At 58.0% G+C, this 16,451-nt stretch overlaps 6 protein-coding genes across 6 annotated transcripts; all 6 read right to left on the bottom strand.

The window, feature by feature from the left end:
* Positions 1–2,646: 2,646 nt before the first annotated feature.
* On the bottom strand, positions 2,647–3,503 carry TRAVEDRAFT_115258 (uncharacterized protein; the record flags this gene model as incomplete). Its single annotated transcript, XM_008037172.1, has 3 exons — positions 2,647–2,967; positions 3,029–3,214; positions 3,273–3,503. Coding segments are annotated over 3 exons (738 nt in total), but the record flags the coding sequence as incomplete, so codon positions are not given.
* A 2,017-nt stretch (positions 3,504–5,520) lies between these two features.
* On the bottom strand, positions 5,521–6,306 carry TRAVEDRAFT_44176 (uncharacterized protein; the record flags this gene model as incomplete). The annotated part of the gene is made up of 1 exon (XM_008036803.1): positions 5,521–6,306. One exon carries the CDS (start codon positions 6,304–6,306, stop codon positions 5,521–5,523), a length of 786 nt encoding a protein of 261 aa, XP_008034994.1.
* A 463-nt stretch (positions 6,307–6,769) lies between these two features.
* TRAVEDRAFT_44177 (uncharacterized protein) lies at positions 6,770–7,537 on the bottom strand (the record flags this gene model as incomplete). Its single annotated transcript, XM_008036804.1, has 1 exon — positions 6,770–7,537. The coding sequence occupies one exon, from the start codon at positions 7,535–7,537 to the stop codon at positions 6,770–6,772; it is 768 nt and encodes a 255-aa protein (XP_008034995.1).
* Positions 7,538–7,904: 367 nt separating this feature from the next.
* Positions 7,905–8,954, bottom strand: TRAVEDRAFT_116784 (NAD-P-binding protein; the record flags this gene model as incomplete). The annotated part of the gene is made up of 4 exons (XM_008037173.1): positions 7,905–7,946; positions 8,003–8,154; positions 8,209–8,459; positions 8,512–8,954. The coding sequence occupies 4 exons, from the start codon at positions 8,952–8,954 to the stop codon at positions 7,905–7,907; spliced, it is 888 nt and encodes a 295-aa protein (XP_008035364.1).
* A 513-nt stretch (positions 8,955–9,467) lies between these two features.
* On the bottom strand, positions 9,468–12,194 carry TRAVEDRAFT_143044 (translation initiation factor eIF-3b). Its single transcript, XM_008037174.1, has 8 exons — positions 12,112–12,194; positions 11,875–12,060; positions 11,634–11,811; positions 11,454–11,579; positions 10,695–11,387; positions 10,494–10,638; positions 10,018–10,442; positions 9,468–9,964 (listed from the first exon to the last, which is right to left on the bottom strand). Exons 1-8 carry the CDS (start codon positions 12,180–12,182, stop codon positions 9,557–9,559), a joined length of 2,232 nt encoding a protein of 743 aa, XP_008035365.1. The 5' UTR covers positions 12,183–12,194; the 3' UTR covers positions 9,468–9,556.
* A 271-nt stretch (positions 12,195–12,465) lies between these two features.
* TRAVEDRAFT_26986 (uncharacterized protein) lies at positions 12,466–16,217 on the bottom strand. Its single transcript, XM_008036591.1, has 5 exons — positions 14,628–16,217; positions 14,496–14,566; positions 13,808–14,442; positions 13,619–13,754; positions 12,466–13,568 (listed from the first exon to the last, which is right to left on the bottom strand). Exons 1-5 carry the CDS (start codon positions 15,863–15,865, stop codon positions 12,796–12,798), a joined length of 2,853 nt encoding a protein of 950 aa, XP_008034782.1. The 5' UTR covers positions 15,866–16,217; the 3' UTR covers positions 12,466–12,795.
* Positions 16,218–16,451: the final 234 nt, after the last annotated feature.

A 16,451-nucleotide genomic window follows, 5' to 3' on the forward strand; every position in this document is an offset into this window, starting at 1 on the left:
AATCCTCCCACTAAACAAGTATACGGGACTACGAAGGTCCTCCAGTCAAGATAAGCCAGGACAAGCCACTAGTGCTCCACAGGGTAAGCACATCCAAACGTCAACGTACTAACCAAAAGCCCTCAGTTTCTAGGCCCCATTTCACATTTTCACCTCACTTGCATTCCCGTCACCCCATCCTACCTCACCCGCACACACACTCACACATCCCTACGTATTCGCGTGTTAGTGGACAGTTGATCAGAGAAAGGTTTTGGTGTTTATTCCTTGGTGAAACTACAAACCACCATCCATCCGAACTCGGCAAAGCCTCTGTCGGAAAAGAAGGAAAACCCACACGCTTTGCGGCAGGTGCAACTATAGCGTAGGAATTTGATACACACAGGCCACAACCCCTCCACACAAAACAAATTTCTGGTTTTCTCGACCTACATCGAAAACCGCTGCCTACTATCAAACCCCGACGAGCACGACAACGGCCACTGCCGAGGTGCGAAGACCGAAAGCAGGAACGGGAACGGGGGTGTCGGCGCGGTTCGACCTCGGCCGAGGTGCGCACGACCGGATAGGAGGGTGCACTGGGGGGGCGAAGAATGTTGCGGGGAGTTCGAGGGGCAGGGAGTCGAGGGCGGAGACGGCAGCTAAGCGACGACGAGAGAGGAGGAGCCGGACATGAGCCGGTATGCAGTATGAAAAGTGGTGCTATGATGCTGGGAGGTGTGCGGAGAGTGTCGAAGTCGAGGTGTGCCGGGGAGTCGAACAGCAAGCGAGGGCGTGAAAACATCGAAAATGAGGCTTGAAAACGAAGATTTCGAAGGCGTGAAAAATCTTGAAAATTGCGCGAAGCTGGATGCCGCTCGTCCCGAGGAGGCGTCCAGAGATGAGCGCGTCGCGCTGCATGCTGCGACGGCTACGAGGGAGGCAGCGGAGGGAGACCTGCGCCCATGCGAGGCTCTCCGCATCCGCTACAAACCTGCACGGACGCGCCGACTGCGCTCCGGCAGTCCTCCGCACCCTTCGGCCTGCCTCTGCGAGTTGTCCCGGAGGTCTCCGAGGACACTTGCTGGTCGCTCTGCTCCACCTGCGTGTCCTCCCGAGGTTCCGTCTTCACTACACCTATCCCCCTTTTTTCCGCTGAGGATTTCCTCGACGGAGCCTGAGGAGAGGAAATACGAGGCGACATGGAAGAGGGTCGGAGGACTGGGGGATGGTGGGAGGGCTAGGATGCGAGCAGGCGAGCGTGGCGAGCGAAGAGGGGCATGATTGTCGACCGAGTTGATGATAGGGGCGGAGAGAGCGAAGAAAACGAGAAAAAACAGGCGGAAAGCGCACCGTGAAGGGCGCGAAACGAAGACGTCGAGCGGGCGTGCTTCGGGATGTCACCTGAACGATGGGATGGGCGGGGAGGTGGCCGACGAGCCCAAGGTGCCGTGTGCGGGCGAAAAACAGCGGTTAGGTGCCCGGCACCGCGTAGAGCAGTGAGAGCGCAGCCCAGTGCGGGTCCAACAAGGCAAGAGCCTGTGAAGGCCCACGTTCAAGGGGCGCTGTCGAGGGAAAGTCGGCGGCGCAAACGACGACAGAGGACCGGGCAGACGGGGGGAGAACGAAGGGATGGCCGTCGCAGAAAACGGCGACAGGTCGGGGGTGCGAGGGCCTTGCCGGCTTGACGGCTTGCGCAGTCTTGAAAGAGCGAGTGTGGTGGAAGCTGTGGGGGATCGCACGGGGACCGCCGAGGGGAACGAGCTCGCCGTCGCCAGATAGGGGCTTGGAAGCGAGCAGCGAGCGGCAGTCGAGCGTGGACCGAGCAGCTACAGGTGCGGGTGAACGAACAGCGACCTAGAGAGAGGCCGCTGGAAAAGAGCGAAGACAAAGCAAAGTGAACAGGCGGTGGTCGCCATGAGGAACGACGGCGACCGAGGGTTGTTGCGAGGGCGTTGAACGCTTGACAACTCGCGAATTTGGAGGACGAACCAAACTGTAATGGGCCGGTGCCCCGCGCCGGACGAGATCTGCGAGAACGAGTAGATTGGAGGGCGTAGGCAAGGGTACAGGGCAAGCGAGGGGAGGGCGCGCGAGCGCCGACGCCATACTGGTGTTGGTTCGTCGAAGGGAGACGGGCGCGTAGCGAGGCGTATCGTAGGCAAATCCGAATCGGGTAAGTCACGTGCACGGTGGCCGTTACAAACAGGATCAGATGCAACGACATCGGAGGCAATCTGCGGCCCATTCATCCAAAGTTTGGCTAAATCGGTGGCGTCAACGGATAAGTCGTCGTCAAATTCAGCGGTCGACGCATCAGGGCCGTCATCGGCTTCAGGACTTCCAGAGACTGTCGAAAATTGGAATTTTGCAAGTTCCTGGCGAAGAGTGGGGTCCGTGGCGTAGAGCTGGTTCGAATGGTTCGTCGACTCGATACTGGTGACAGAATCATACGAAAGATTGAGTATGCCGTGCTTGGGTGTTGTAAATTGGCAGTTTGACCAAGCTTTGCGCACAACGTCGGGGTTCTTGCGAAAATACGCATGTGCATCGAGGAGCCAGGCAATGGAGGCATTGCGAAGAGTGGGCAGATCGGTCGGAAGCTTGATGTCCTCTGGTTTACGACCTTGAACTGCCAGCTGTCGAGTTGCAGTGGCAACAACAAAGTCAGTTGCGCTGCGCTTGATCTGGTGTTTCAGGATACGTTGAAGGCCAACATCTGCTGGTTGTGCAAGGCCAGTACCTGCAAGTAAAACATGGTAAGCGACGAGTTTTTGCGATCACAAAACACTTACATCCACCGGGAACGAAGAGCATAATGATATTTGGGTGAGTGCGCTTCATCCAAGGGAGGAAGTCATCGGGACTGCCTTGCGCAATATGAACCGGCCAAATGTCTATGAGAAGAAGGGCACGGTCATTCTCAGTGATGTCTGGATTGTCCGCTTTCACTTTGGCGAGATAAGGGTCAACGATGTCGAGAACCCACTGTAGCGGCGATCAGGACTAATTAACTGACATGTACGACCTGCATGGATGTGGCACGCACCTCCTTCGTCGTCTCACGTGAGCTCCAATGACGAGTATCGCCATGCGCATACTTGAATCCGAGGGCATCTGCTTCGTTCCTGCGAGCTGCTTTTGTCGAAGGCAATGATTCAGCCGTTTTGCCTCCCCAAACAGGCTGGAATGGAAGCATGTTCCCGCTCATGGAGGAGGCAACCACCAGCGTCATCTTGAGATATCACAGAGTCAGTGGCTTGGGTGAATGCAGTGGCGAAATGGTCACGTACTTGCCGCTTCTCCTCGTGGCCGACAATCGACACATCTTTCGAACCCTTCACTTCGTAGGTGTACTTGCCAGTAGGGAAGAGCCTGATTCCAGTCTGATCTGCATTGATCACCATGTCCGCTTTGATGTTGTACAGGCGGCAGACGAGAGCAATGCGTGCGTGCATTGCTCGGCACAAATCGTTCGCATTTGCTGGAATCTTGCGAGCGGCCTTTGTCGACTTCCTCATAGACTAGTTCAAGACGTCAGAGATGTAGTTATGAACCCAGGTGTTGGAGAGCTTGAAGCCTTGGTCGAAAACGTATGGGATACTGTGCATTAGATGAGCCCGCATGACCGCACTAACTAGCGGACGCTGCACGCAGCCGCCAACCAGTCGGATGCTCTCAAGCTGCGTGTTGATTGCCTTCATGACTTCGGGATGTTTATCCTGAGACAATATGAGTACATACGCACATCCTAAACCACAAGAAAGTAACTCACCAGCAACTTTGACCGTTTTGTCACTCCGATGCGCCCAAGACGCGCACGTTCAAGGACACTCTCCTTCCAGCGCATCTGACCGCCGCTGTCCGACTCCATCCACTTTGCTACGGTGCCACGGTGAAGACCGCCACCCTGCCCCTCGTCCGGAGCATACCAGCTTGGGCGGAGTTTCCACAGATACTTGGTTATCTCAGTCGGGCTCCATCCGACCTTGCGCTGAGCCTCAAGAATGTCTTGCCATGTCCAGTGGCACTGCCAGTTTGTGCGGAATGGCGGAGGTGCCTGGCCTGTTTTCTTTGCCTGCTTGTCACGTCGGGCGATTGTTCGACCAGAAACGGTCGCTTGCGCATTCTGCTGCTTCACAGATGGAGATTGTACCTGGATTGGAGCGCACTTTTGAGGCAGTGAGCAGTCGACGAAGCATGTACTGATAGAGAATACATACCAATTGTGAGGACGTCAGAACTGCGACCCCAGTGCCAGCCACTGCGGGGCTGTCTTTGACGAGGGACTCGGTATCGGAATGCTCAGACGTGATGTCAATGACATCGGACGGGTCTGGCTGCAAGATTTCCTGAGATTGAAGAGGTTGGGGTGAGATGACAGACTCGACAGAAGAGATTGCTCTGGTAGAAGCCTGTGGCAACATCGGGAGCAATGGTTGCGGTGTGGAGGATGTCACCTGGACATTGGGAGAGGTAGAGTTGAATGATGTTGAGTTGTCCTTCTGACGGAACCGGTACCACACCTTGCGCTCTCGTTCATATGCCTTGCGCTGCTCCTGCTCGCGGGCCTTCCGTATAGACTCCCGTGCTTCACTCTGAGCGGTCGTCTCCCGGAGAGCGTGAAACTCGTGCGCATTCTGCTCTGCAGCCTCTTCCTTTGTCAGCTTGCGAAATGCGAGCGTACCCTGCTTCATCGGAGCAGCAGGTAACCGTGTTCGGCCGCCAGTGCGCGGACCCGATGGTCTCTCATGTGCATTGGCAGGGGGTGGTGTCGGGATTGATGTGGTCGTCTCTACAGTCGCATGAGCCTCAACAGATGTGGTACTGCTGGAGACGTCAAATATGAGTATGATTTCACAGCAGAATGAAGATAAATGGTGTGCGTACGAGCAGGATGCACCACTGGCTTCTGCAGCCTGTGCAAGTGCATCGACCCATGATTCCACGATGACCAGGTCGTCCGTGGAGACGATGACCATGTTCAGCAATTCTATAGAGCTTTTGAGCTTGTAGCCCCGTTCTGTTATAGTCAGCCCCTCGGCCTTGTATCCCCACAGGCCGTGGAAGCAGCGATTGAGCGCGCCACTGTACCCGAGTTCTAAAATGTCTTCTTCATCGAGTACTGGGTTCGCAGAGCCAGATACGTAAGGAAGGCTGTCTGGCAGGGTAGAGAACAACTTCGCGAGGGTGGCGATCTTCTCGGTGAGTCGCTGCCGTAGGGCAGTGCGCGTGCCGGTCATGGTGTGGGTGTCAAAGTCCGACATCGTGGTGGTGATATGGTTGAAAGAACTGCAATTGACATCTAATATACGCAGACCAGTTAGCCACCATACAGCTTAGCCATGCCAGGTGCGCCTCAGGGACCTCGCGCCTGGTCGTGGTCGCCATTGTCCCCTGTCCCGCCGCGTTCGTCGCCTCTGGGTCCTCAAATCCCACGGTCATGTGACCTGTGTTGCGTCGCCTAAGGTCGTGACACCACAGTACGTCAGAAAACTGATGCTACTCTCTGTCAGCCTCTCAAGCTGCACGCAAGGCTCTTCACTGGGATTCGGACCACACGGTCATGAAGTCCTCGAGCGCAGCCTTAAGCTCCGTCGCGGCCTTGCGACGCAAAGCCTGCTCAAGCTCCTCCTTCTCCTGCATGGTTTTCTTCATCTGCTCCTCCGTCTTCAGCTGCGCGGCCTCGAACTCGGCGCACTTCTTCCTTAGCTCCATGTTGCGCCCCTCCTGGCTCGCTCGCTTCGCCTCCTTCTTCCTTAGCAACTCCAGCGTCTCGTCCTTCTCGCCCTTCGCCTGTGTGCACACCTCCAGGCACTGTGCCACCGCGGCCTGGCGCTGCTTGTCCGCATCGTCGAGAGCCCGCTGCATGCGCATGATGCTGATCCGAGCCTTGCTGAGCTGCGCCTGGGCGGTGATGCACTCGCCCGCGGACGAGTACCACTCGAGGCGCAGGTCGAGCATCGCGTCATCCTTGCGCATCCCGTTCCACGCGTCCATGATGCGTGCATGCATGGCCTCCCAGCGCGCCATGCTTTCGTCGAGGGTCTTCGCTGCGTTTTGGGCGAGCTGGGCTTCTGCCCTGGCCGCGAGGACGTCGGGATGCGGAAGGTTTCCTCTACGCGCGGCGACGACGTGAGTGGCGCGGTAGATGATGTAGATGATGCAGAGGGCGTTGAGGGCCGTCAGTGTGATGGCCCAGATGGCGAAGACGTTCCGGTGGTCGTCGATGAAGTCTTGGAAAGGGCGCGAGCTGTCGAGCCTCTGGTCTTCCGACGGGTCTCGTAAACTTGCCCAGAGGGGGTGATCCTCATCCCATGACTTCATATCTATACGGGAAGTGATATCGACCCCAGTCGGTACCGTAGCTCTCGAAGATGTAGGGACGGAGCTAGATGGAACGCATGGGATACTTATACCCAAACACACAAAGGCCTTTTGGACTGTGCGTGGCGGCCTGCCAGACCACGAGTACGCTTTGGTCAGATCTAGATCACCGCTCAGGCCCGTTGTGCTTAGCCCTAGACCTTCGCCTCGACTTGGTCCCCACCAGTGCTGGCACATACTTGACCGACGCGTTCGGGCATGACAACTTTGAGCCTTTTGCCGCCAACGCTTCGCCTTGAACTCGCCCGCGTGTAAGCAGGGACGTCTTTTCCACCCAAGGCGAGTTCGTCCAAAATTTCACATTGCGGAATAATGTAAGTGATCAATTGTAAGCTCTACGCCTGCTCTACGTCGCACATCTGATGTTATTTTTTGCCAGTCTCCCAGCTGCACGAACGCCTCGTCACTGGGAGTCGGACCGCACGGTCATGAAGTCCTCCAGCGCAGCCTTGAGCTCCCTCGGGCCCTTGCGGTGCAGGGCTTGCTCGAGCTCCTCCTTCTCCTTCGCGGATGTGTCCACCAACTCGTCCTTCTCCCGCATGACCTTCTTCATCTGCTCCTCCGTCCTCTTCCGCACGGCCTCGAGTTCGCCGTACTTCTTCTTGAGCTCCACGTTGCGGTCCTCCTGGCTCGCCAGCGCTGCTTCTGTCCTCTTCAGCCGCTCTAGCGTCTTCTCTTTCTCGGCCTTCGCCTGGATACAGGCCTCCAAGCACTGCGCCACCGCAGCCTGCCTTTGTTTGTCCGCGAAATCCAGCGTCCTTCGCATGCGGGTGTTGGCAATCTGGGCCTTCGCAAGCTCCGCTTCCGCGACGATGTGTTTGCCCTCGCAAGCGATCGAGTCGACGCTCAGGTAGAGCATCGCGTCGTACTTGCGCTCGCCGCCGGCGCGCCACGCGTCCATGTTCCGCGCCTGCTCGGCCCCCACGCGCGCTATGGCTTCGTCCAGGCTCTTTACTGCGGTTTCGGCGACCCGTTCTATTTCTTTGCACGCGATGGTATCAGGGTGAGGCTCTTTTGGTGCGACGGGAGCGCGAATGGCGCGATAGATGATGTAGACGATGTCTAGGATCGTCAGCGTGAGGGCCCAGAGAACGAAGATGTTGTCGAAAAGGTCTTGGAAAGAGCACGGTAGGACGAGTCGCTGATAATTGATGGGCCACATCTTGTCCATCGTCGGTTCAGTCTATGAGAGAGGTATGATCGACTCCGGTCAGGGCCTTCGCTCATTCAACACAATGTCGCGGCGCACTCACTGTTGTTCTTGGGGCAAGTTGGAGATGCGCGTGTATGCGGGTTGTGGGGTTATTGATGAACATCACTACGACGTCCAGGTTATATTACGAACGCGTTCGCAAAGCTGTTTCCCCTTCGGGCGGTCAGACGACGATCCTCGACGTTGAAGTCTCACTGCGTGTCCTGGCCGAGACATTGGACTTCATAACCACAACTCGAAAGCATCCACTTGCTACAAAACACACCAAGAGTTCAACAGATCGGACGTATAGTACAATGCATCGCTCCGAAGGCCTTTCAAGGCCTTACGGGTGCTCAAGCAGATAACCGCCTTCGACGGGGATCGTCTGACCACGGAAGTTAGCATTGCACACACAAAGCAACCAAAGCTGCGTGTACGTACCTGGCCGTACAAGTATTCGTTGGTGGCGATGTACAAAGCCGTTTGTGCCATATCCTCCTCGCTTCCCGGACGTCCAGCAGGAATACCCTTCTTCTCGCCGTAGTCCGGCGGAACCTGCATAGTGGATTTATTCTTGTCATCCGACTCGCCCTCTGATACCAGGCGTTATGAGCGACGCCAACATAACTCGTAGGGCATATACGTACGCGTCATCTCACTTGGGAAGATCCCCGGAGCGATGCTGTTGACCCGGACTTTCACACCCGGCCGACGGAGCTCCTGAGCGAGCAGGGTGTTGAGGTGGATGGTGGCGGCTTTGGAGACGTTGTACTTGAAGTGGTGCTGGGTCGTCCGGGTGATGCCCGACATGGACGAGATATTGATGACCGACCCAGTGTGACCTTCGCGACCTGCCGCAGAAAGGAGCGGTAGGAAAGCAGCGGTAGTGAAGAAGTAGCTACGAATGTGGGTCAAGTCGTTTGTACGGAAGATGGTATGTGTGCGCGTACCCAATGACGTTCGTTCGGTATACAGTCTCCCAGTCGGAGAGCTCCTCCTTCCAGAGTTCGTCCTTCAGAGCTTGGGCGCTCTCATCGCCCTTCTCTACCTCGCTGGTGCCCAAGCTCACCCCGGCGTTATTGACGAGCACATCGACATGCTTCTCGTTCTTGCTGATTTCTTTGAAGAGGTGCTCGATCGATGCCTTGTCCGTGATGTCCGCGGGTACAGGGATGAGTTGGCCGCGCGGATTAACGAGGGACTTGCCCCACGCCTTCGTGGTCTGCTCTAGGACCTCGGGACGACGGCCGGTGATGTACACACGCGCGCCATTGTTGGCGAAGGCTTGCGCAATCATGAGACCGATGCCTGTGCCGCCACCGGTGACAACGCAGACCCAGCCCTCGACGTCGAAGAGGCGTGACGACGCGAACTTTGCGTTGCCGGATGCCATGGATGCGTTAAAACGGCTTTTGATAGTTGTGGATAGTGCGCGGGTTGGTTGAAAGGTGCGAGGAGCGACGGTTGCTGATTGTCTGAGCGCAGAGCGAAAGATGGAGAACATGGGTCGGTGGAGGCATCGGCCAGTCCCTTTTTATAAGGACGAGCACGATTGCTCTTGGAGTGATGTACGTCCGGCGAGAGGAGCTCGGACGTCGACCCACAACGTCACTCACGACGAGCTCGGGGTCGAGATCGTTCCCAGCCGTGGAGCTCTCCCAAAGCGCCCCGTGACGGACCCACAAGGTGACAGGCGCGTGTGTCACACAAGTGCAGCGAACTTGGAAGGGCTCCATACCAGGGTATCGTGAAGACGCCCTTAGCGGTTTGTCAAAGTTGTTGACGATCTGTTAAAAACAGTTGAAAACACTGACTAAAAGGTAGCCGGGAAGGTCATCGGTTGTTAGCGGTCGGCCAAAAAACCGCGTGACTTTGTCACCGTATCTCGCGCGCGTTCCATGAAGAGGCCGCGATGAATACAACATGCATAGAAAGAAGAACTATTCACGCGCACAAAATCAAGCCCACACACCAAGCAAGCCGCACCGCATCCGCCTACTCGACGATCTCCTCCTCGATCTGCTCGATAACCTCGTCGATCCAGAGCTCGATCTCCTCCTTCTCCTCCTCCACGGCCTTCTCCTTTGCGGGCTCGCTCTTCTTCCCCGACTTCCGCCGCTCCTCCGCCGCCTCCTCCTTGCAGCGCAGCCGCCACGCGTTCCACTCGTCCACCAGGCGCTTCCGGTGCGCGATGAGCTCCGCGCTGACGTTGCTCTCCTCCGCGGCATCCTCTTCGTCGAAGACACGGCTGTACTCCTTGAGGTTCCTCCGAATCTGGCGCTGCTGCTCCTTGGTGAGCAGGGTCGGCGGGCGAGGGCGCCACAAAAACTGTTTGAAGCGGTCCAGGATGTGCTTCTCGAGCTCTTGGCCACGGAAGTCCCAGATGGCATAGCCGTTCTCGAGCTAAAACACATGGTCAGGAAAAAGGGCGCAAGCATAGCGAGCAATTGACGTACCGTATGCCTCCATGCGCTGGCACTAGTGGCAAGGTACCGGCCACTGGGGTCCCACTCAGCATCCGTCAACGCGTAGTGGTCAGCGGTGCCCAGGTGCTGGATGCCAGTGCCCCAGGGAGCACCCTCGCGGCGGGTCTCGTCTGCGGTGAAGTCAAGGTCCCAGAACTCGAGCTCGGACTTGCTCGACGAGCCGACGGTGGCGAGCACGACATGACGGCCACGAGGCGACCAGCGGACGGTGTTGCTCGTCCGTGCGGGAAGCGTCTTGAGCGGCTTGAAGTCGCCCTTCGTGCGGTCCAGCTGGTAGAAGCTGACGTCCGTCTTGATCGTGATACCAGGACCGGGGTTGCCGAGGTTGGGGTCGCTGCTTGATACAAGCGCAAACCGCTCGCCCTTGGGTTCCCAGGAGAAGTCGGTGACGGTGTCTATACCAATATGTTAGCTTGTTCTAGATGGACACGAGGACCAATGCTCACCCTTGAGCTCAACGATCTCGACGGGGTAGTCTTTTTCGCGCACTCGGAAGATCTCGAGGTTGCAGAAGATGGACTTCTTCGTTTTCGTGTGGCGGTCGACCTTCACGCAAAGGAAGTCGCCCTGGTTTTGCCAGTAGAGCTTGCACTGTACGAGGCGATTATGATCAGCCAATGACGCAACACTTGACGGTAGCAACGTACCTCCGTGACGTTGAACAAGTTCTTCTGGCGCAAGATCTCGCGGCTGGGGAAGCTCGACAACGTAACACGAGCCGGCTGGTTCTGGACCTCGGGCGTCCAGTACGCAAGCATGTTCTCCCAAGCCTTCTTCTGCTTGATCGGGGTGCCGTTCGCCGCCGCCTTGATCTCCTTCTCCATATCCTCGCGGTCCTTGTCGCCCATCGGGCGCCACTCAAAGTCAACAACACCCTCGATCTTGATGCTCTTCTTCCCCTGCAAATGCATGCCCGGCAGCTCATACACGCTGATCTGCTGCCCAGGCGTGACGCGCCCGACGAACTTGTCGTCCGGGCTCCACTTGAGCGCAGGCCACGGCATCTGCTTCTTCTCCTCGCCGCCCTCCGCGTACGCGCTCGGGAACGTGCGGAGCAGGTGGCCCGTACGGATGTCCCACACCGCGATGTTGTTGCCCTCGTCCTCGGGCGAGAAGTACTGCGGGCCCTGCTCGGCGCCCTCGCGCACGACGATCGGGTCGAACGACCAGGTGACGACGTACTGCTCGTTCGGCGAGAAGTCGATGAGCTTCACAAGCGGGTGTGCGAACCGCTGCTGCGGCTCCCACGAGGTGCCGCCCCAGAGACGCACACCTTGACGGTGCAGTGTCGCCATGAACGTGCCCATGGGGGACCATGAGACGTAGAGATCCGTCCAGTTCTAAGCGAGGAAAAGTCGGCCTCGTTCAGCTTCGTGAGCAGTAACGATGGCCTGAAAACGACTCACAGGTTTGCTGTAGGCAACCTCGCACTGCGACGGCTTCCCGTGCCAGTGAACCTCGACATCGTCTCCGCGGTAGGTCGCGTATTGGTCACGACCTTGTGCATCGCCAAGCCAAGCACGCAAATGTTCCTGCCCCAAAGTCAATCTTCCAATCGAGACCCTGACATGACACAACGGGCTCACCTTCGGCTTGTACTCCTCCAACGGGGGCTCGTGGTAGGTCTCATCCACGTTCAGGTAGCGCTCAAAGTCGGTGAAGCGGTTGATCAGGAAGGTGTGCTTCGCGTCGAAGGCGTGTCCGTTCATCGTCAGGAGCGCACGGGCGGCATCGTCCGCGTTGGAGAACTCCATGAACAGGTAGCTGCACCCCATGCGGTCAGTCTCCCGGACCAGGGACTGCGAGCGGGACCACGGCGAGACGCACCCTTTGCTCTTCCCTGCTGCATCGTTCCACGGCACGGTGATGTTGTCCGGTTTTATGGGGCATCCCTTGCGCGAGAAGTCTTTCGAGATCTTCTGCAGGAGCTTCTCTAGCTTCGCCTTGTCGATGACTGGTACGCCATCGACGACCAGGATGTTGTCGAAGCTCTCATCGTATTCGACCTGGTATCTGCCGAGGCTGTTAGATCTGCGATGAAAAGTCTGCGACTGGATGACATACTTTGCTTCGATGTCCGAGTAGTCAATGTCCTCGTCGTCGTGGAATGCGCCGTTTACACCGTTGGAAGCCATGATGGGAGGTCGTCGTGCGGTACGTCGAGCGAAAAATTGGTCACGGCACAGATGCCAGAAGCGTTCTAAACCCTATTTCAGGGCTTGGCCCAATTCAGCGGAGCGCCCACCTTCTTACGGGCGTCTATACGTATACTTGGGCAGACGGCCGCGGGCGAGTATCGTCAGACATCGCAGTTGGGACATTCGATCTGTCTCATTATTTGTCATTGTACGGAAAGGCAATAACCCCCCGATGGACAGCAGATACTATCGAGATGCAACAGAGACTAGGAGAGTAGGCTGGACAAAACGAGACAACGGAGATGGGGGCTTCGCGAGTCGTGTGAGAGGTGTCGTAGCGGCAAACATTCGAGACTAACAGGATAGAGGTACGACAGGAGAGATGCGTTGCAGAGGGGATGTATATAACAGATTCCGCATGCTAACATGGAACATGATGGGGAAGGACGGAAGGCGGGATTGACACAGCGTCGTGAAGAACGTGAAAGTGACATTCGATAGCCATAGGATGATGTGGGGTACCAAGCGAACTGGAACGAACGAGGAAACAAAGCCAGAACAGTGGAGAAATTATGGGGATAGAGCGTCCTTGTGGTGAGGGCTTGTTGCTTTAGTGCGCGGCGCCCTGCGACTGCGAGTTGTCGTGATCGTCGAGAGAAAGACTGGCCAACGTGCCGTTGAAATCCCGGAACGAGTCAGGGTCTTGTCCGTGCGACAGGCGCTCTTGATGCTGCGAGTCGCGACGGGTAGCCTCGGGCCTCGAAATGGCCGTCTCCTGACGGCTGGATGCACGGGGTTGGTATGACCCAGGAGCCGGCGTTTCGCCGAGGAACGACGTGAAACGATTGGGGGCGTTCGGCGCGCGACCACTGTGCATGGAGGTGGGCGAAACCTTCCCGCTCGTACTCCCGACCTTCTCGTCCTGCCCGGTGTACCACGGTGCGTAGACCTTTGAGGCGTGCGAAAGGGGTTGTGCTTGTGTGGATGGGACGCCCATGTTCGCTCGTTCAGCCATATAGTTGGGATCGGGTGAGAATGGAGAGAAGATGGTAGACATCGCGCCCTGGCGAGGAGCAAAGACGGGAGGAGCGAATGCGTTGAACGATGCCAAGCGATCGTCATCGACGTCGTTGAGCAGAGCAGCTGCAATCTGACGCTCGTTACTCACATTCTCCGCCCCGCCGCTACCCCCGCCGCCACCGGCTATCGTCAGTCCAAACTTCTCAAGAAGCTGAAGCGCTTGCTCAGGGGTAAGGGAACTGGGGTTCTGCGGGTTGGGACCCTGCATGCTCGGTAGCGGCGCGCTCGGAGCTGCCTGCGGTTGATACTGAGCCTGGAACGCGGCGGCCTGGGCGGCCTGTGCCGCTGCCTGCGCTGCCTTGTCTGTGTAAAGGTGAGCATTTTGCAAGCGTAGGTTGTGAGACTAAACTTACATTGGCTACGGCCCCAGCTCAATCGAATCCTGCTACCTCCAATAGGGAAGCCCTGCATCTTCTCGATGGCACGCTCCGCGTCGGGCTTCCGGACGAACTGAACGAAGCCGCAATGCTTGCCCACAGGGACCTTGACCTGAGACGAACATAAATAAATACGAAAGGAATGGATCAGACGGAAATCCTTACATAGTGGATCTCGCCGAAAGGAGCGAAGAACGTCCTGAGAGTGTCCTCGTTGATGAGAGGAGACAGACCACCGACGAAAACCGTCGTGTTGTATGGATCCGAGGAGGTCAACTGCTCGCCATTTGGCCCAATCAGGTTCGACAGTATCGCGCGCGCCTGAGCGTGATGCTTCCAGGACTCCTCCGATAAGTTGTATTCGGAGTTCTGCTGCGCGAAAGATGCAGTGATCGATTGCGCGTTGCCGCTCGAAGGCGTGTTCGACCCGGTTCCGCTGGCATTAGCAAACTGCTCGTTCTTCAGTGCATCATTGGAAGGCGCCGACGCGAGCGTGGAAGATGACGTGGTACTGGTGCCAGTGCTGAGAGAAGGCGCAGAAAGCGAGTTCGCCGAGCCCGCGATGGACCCCGCAGTGTTCGCTAAGGAGCCGGAGCTCGACGCGGCAGCGGAACCAGCAAGAGGCGCCGACACGCTCTTCGCCTGGGCAGAGCTAGGGAGGGCGATGGGATGAGTCGAAGACTCCTGCGCAGGGTGAGGCGGAGGCGGTTGCATCATAGAAGGATACGGCATTTGTGAGAAGTCGAATCCAGTCATACCGGGGGCCGGCTTGAACTTGGCCGTGGCAGGCGAGATGCGCACTGTGGGCACAGCGTCAGAACAGTGCAGCGGACATGGTGAAAAATGAACTGACTGGGACGCGACAGGCAGTAAAGACCATGCATCTCGATGAGAGCGCGCTGCTGATCAGACTCGTCGGTGAACCTGAGGTGAAGTGTGAGATATTACGTCGGACAAGCGCAGGCGCAGCGAGGTCCAGACGTACCTGACGAAGCCGTACCCACGGGACACCCCGGTCACAGGGTCCAACATGATCTTCGCACTCTTGCAGCTCAAGAAAGGTCGGATGAAGCGTGGTTCACGATCGTTGCGCAGGCCGAGAACTGGGTTCCGGAAGACAGCAACGAGGTCCGAGTTCGATACCTCAGGGGCAAGATCACCAACGAAGATGCTGTACTCTTTAGGGTATTGGGGGTTCTGCACACCGGGAATGGAAATGGTCTGACCCGGCATGGCCGCTGGGAGCGGAGCTGAAGGAACTGATGAGGCCCAGTTGAGCGAGAACTGCTTCGCAGAGTTTGGCATGATCAGCGGCGCGTTGCTGGTGTTGACCTGCTGGAGGACAGATGCGGCGTGTGACTGAGTAGGGAACGTCAGGAAACAGTAGCCGGGGTTGTTGGCCTGCTGGCCGGTGATGGCGTCGGGGGCAGGGCGGGGCACCTTGATGCCGACAGGGTCCCAACCCATGAGGGTGCAGACCTGCTTTGCGTATTCTTCATCCATCCAAGGTTCGAGTTCGCCCCACCAAAGGGTCGTACGTGCAGAGGGGGCTGAATTGGGAGAAGAAAGGGACTGGGGCTGCGCGGGCGGAAGCTGGACGGATAGAGGGGTGGGCTGGTGTTGCTGTCGCTGGTTCAAGAAAGCGTCGCGACTTTCGCGGTCGGGGAAGGGAGGGGAGGACGCTAGGAGGGGGGAGGTGTAGATATCTGGGAGGCCGCGGGGAGGAGAGGGGCGATGGTGGTGGTTAAGAACCAAGGGGGGTGCAGAGGGTTGAACTTGTGAAGACATCCCTCCGCTGCCTTCGCCGGACGGCCTGCCCGTGTTCGGCGTGCCCGAGTACGTGCCCGGCTTCGAATTCCAACCTCCTCCCGTCCCGACGCCGATCCCCTGCCCTTGGTTGAGCATTCTCGGCGCAACAAACGACGAGAAGCCGCCGCTGCCGGGCATGTTGTTCGACGTCAACGGCCTGCGATCGGCCGTGAAGGGCGGCGGGGACGCGCTGTAGGCCGAGTTGTAGAACGTCGTCGATGGCCCAAAGTCCTGCCCGCCGTAGTCCCGCGCGGGTGCCGACTGGTTCTCGCGCAGGCCGTCCCGGGGCATGAAGTCCCTGAGGTGGCCGCCGAAGTCATGGCCGCCGCCAGCGCCGGGGCCATGCTCGCCGCTGGTGCGGGCGTCGAACCCGAGGTGGTCGTATTCCTGGCCGTGTGCTTCCGAGCGTGACATGTCGAAAAGAGACGTGAAGATCGGAAGAGGCGCAGAGATCGATTGGCGCAGCGTTCGAGCGGATTGACGGTCCTTCGGGTCCGTGTGTGCGGCGTCCGGGAGGCGAGAAACGAGAAGAATCGACAGCGAGAGGGAGGACAAGAAACCCGATGCAGACAAAAACAAGCAGAAGAGCTATGCGCGAACGACGGTCAGCAGCAAACGGAGAGCGATGGAGAAGGATATAGGCAGGGGTTTCGACAGCGATACGACAGGAGGGGGGGATGTCCCGCGAGGCGCTTGGCGGGTGAGTGCGTTTTTCTAGGAGTCGGTCGCCTCAGAGTCGGGGGAGGGGGACAGAGACAAGCCAGCCGAATCCTCTGCGATGCGGAGTACAGATTGTGGCGGAGTTTCCGGAGGGGGACGCCGCGACTCAGGCAACCACGAGGCTATCGCTGGACATCATCTTGTAGGGACAGGAGGCGGGGGGCGGTTTATATACCCGGCCTTGGCCTGCTGATCTAGACCATTCCTGGCCAATAATTTATTGTGCTTATGGCGCAGGCGCAGGCGCAGGGGCGTTTGTGGACGCCCCCGCACGCGGCGG

The sequence above is a fragment of the Trametes versicolor genome (assembly GCF_000271585.1).
Source record: "Trametes versicolor FP-101664 SS1 unplaced genomic scaffold TRAVEscaffold_3, whole genome shotgun sequence".
Classification (NCBI taxonomy): Eukaryota; Fungi; Basidiomycota; class Agaricomycetes; order Polyporales; family Polyporaceae; genus Trametes; species Trametes versicolor.

What these genes read in the sequence shown, in the direction of transcription:
- TRAVEDRAFT_143044 (XM_008037174.1), bottom strand. Translation starts at nt 12,182, where the DNA reads ATGGCTTCCAACGGTGTAAACGGCGCATTCCACGACGACGAGGACATT. An exon ending in CGAGATCGTTGAGCTCAAGG is followed by an intron (nt 10,443 to 10,493) that starts GTGAGCATTGGT and finishes ATATTGGTATAG; the next exon opens with ACACCGTCACCGACTTCTCC. An exon ending in CCAGCGCATGGAGGCATACG is followed by an intron (nt 9,965 to 10,017) that starts GTACGTCAATTG and finishes CATGTGTTTTAG; the next exon opens with CTCGAGAACGGCTATGCCAT.
- TRAVEDRAFT_26986 (XM_008036591.1), bottom strand. Translation starts at nt 15,865, where the DNA reads ATGTCACGCTCGGAAGCACACGGCCAGGAATACGACCACCTCGGGTTC. An exon ending in CGTGGGTACGGCTTCGTCAG is followed by an intron (nt 14,567 to 14,627) that starts GTACGTCTGGAC and finishes ACTTCACCTCAG; the next exon opens with GTTCACCGACGAGTCTGATC. An exon ending in TTACTGCCTGTCGCGTCCCA is followed by an intron (nt 14,443 to 14,495) that starts GTCAGTTCATTT and finishes CTGTGCCCACAG; the next exon opens with TGCGCATCTCGCCTGCCACG.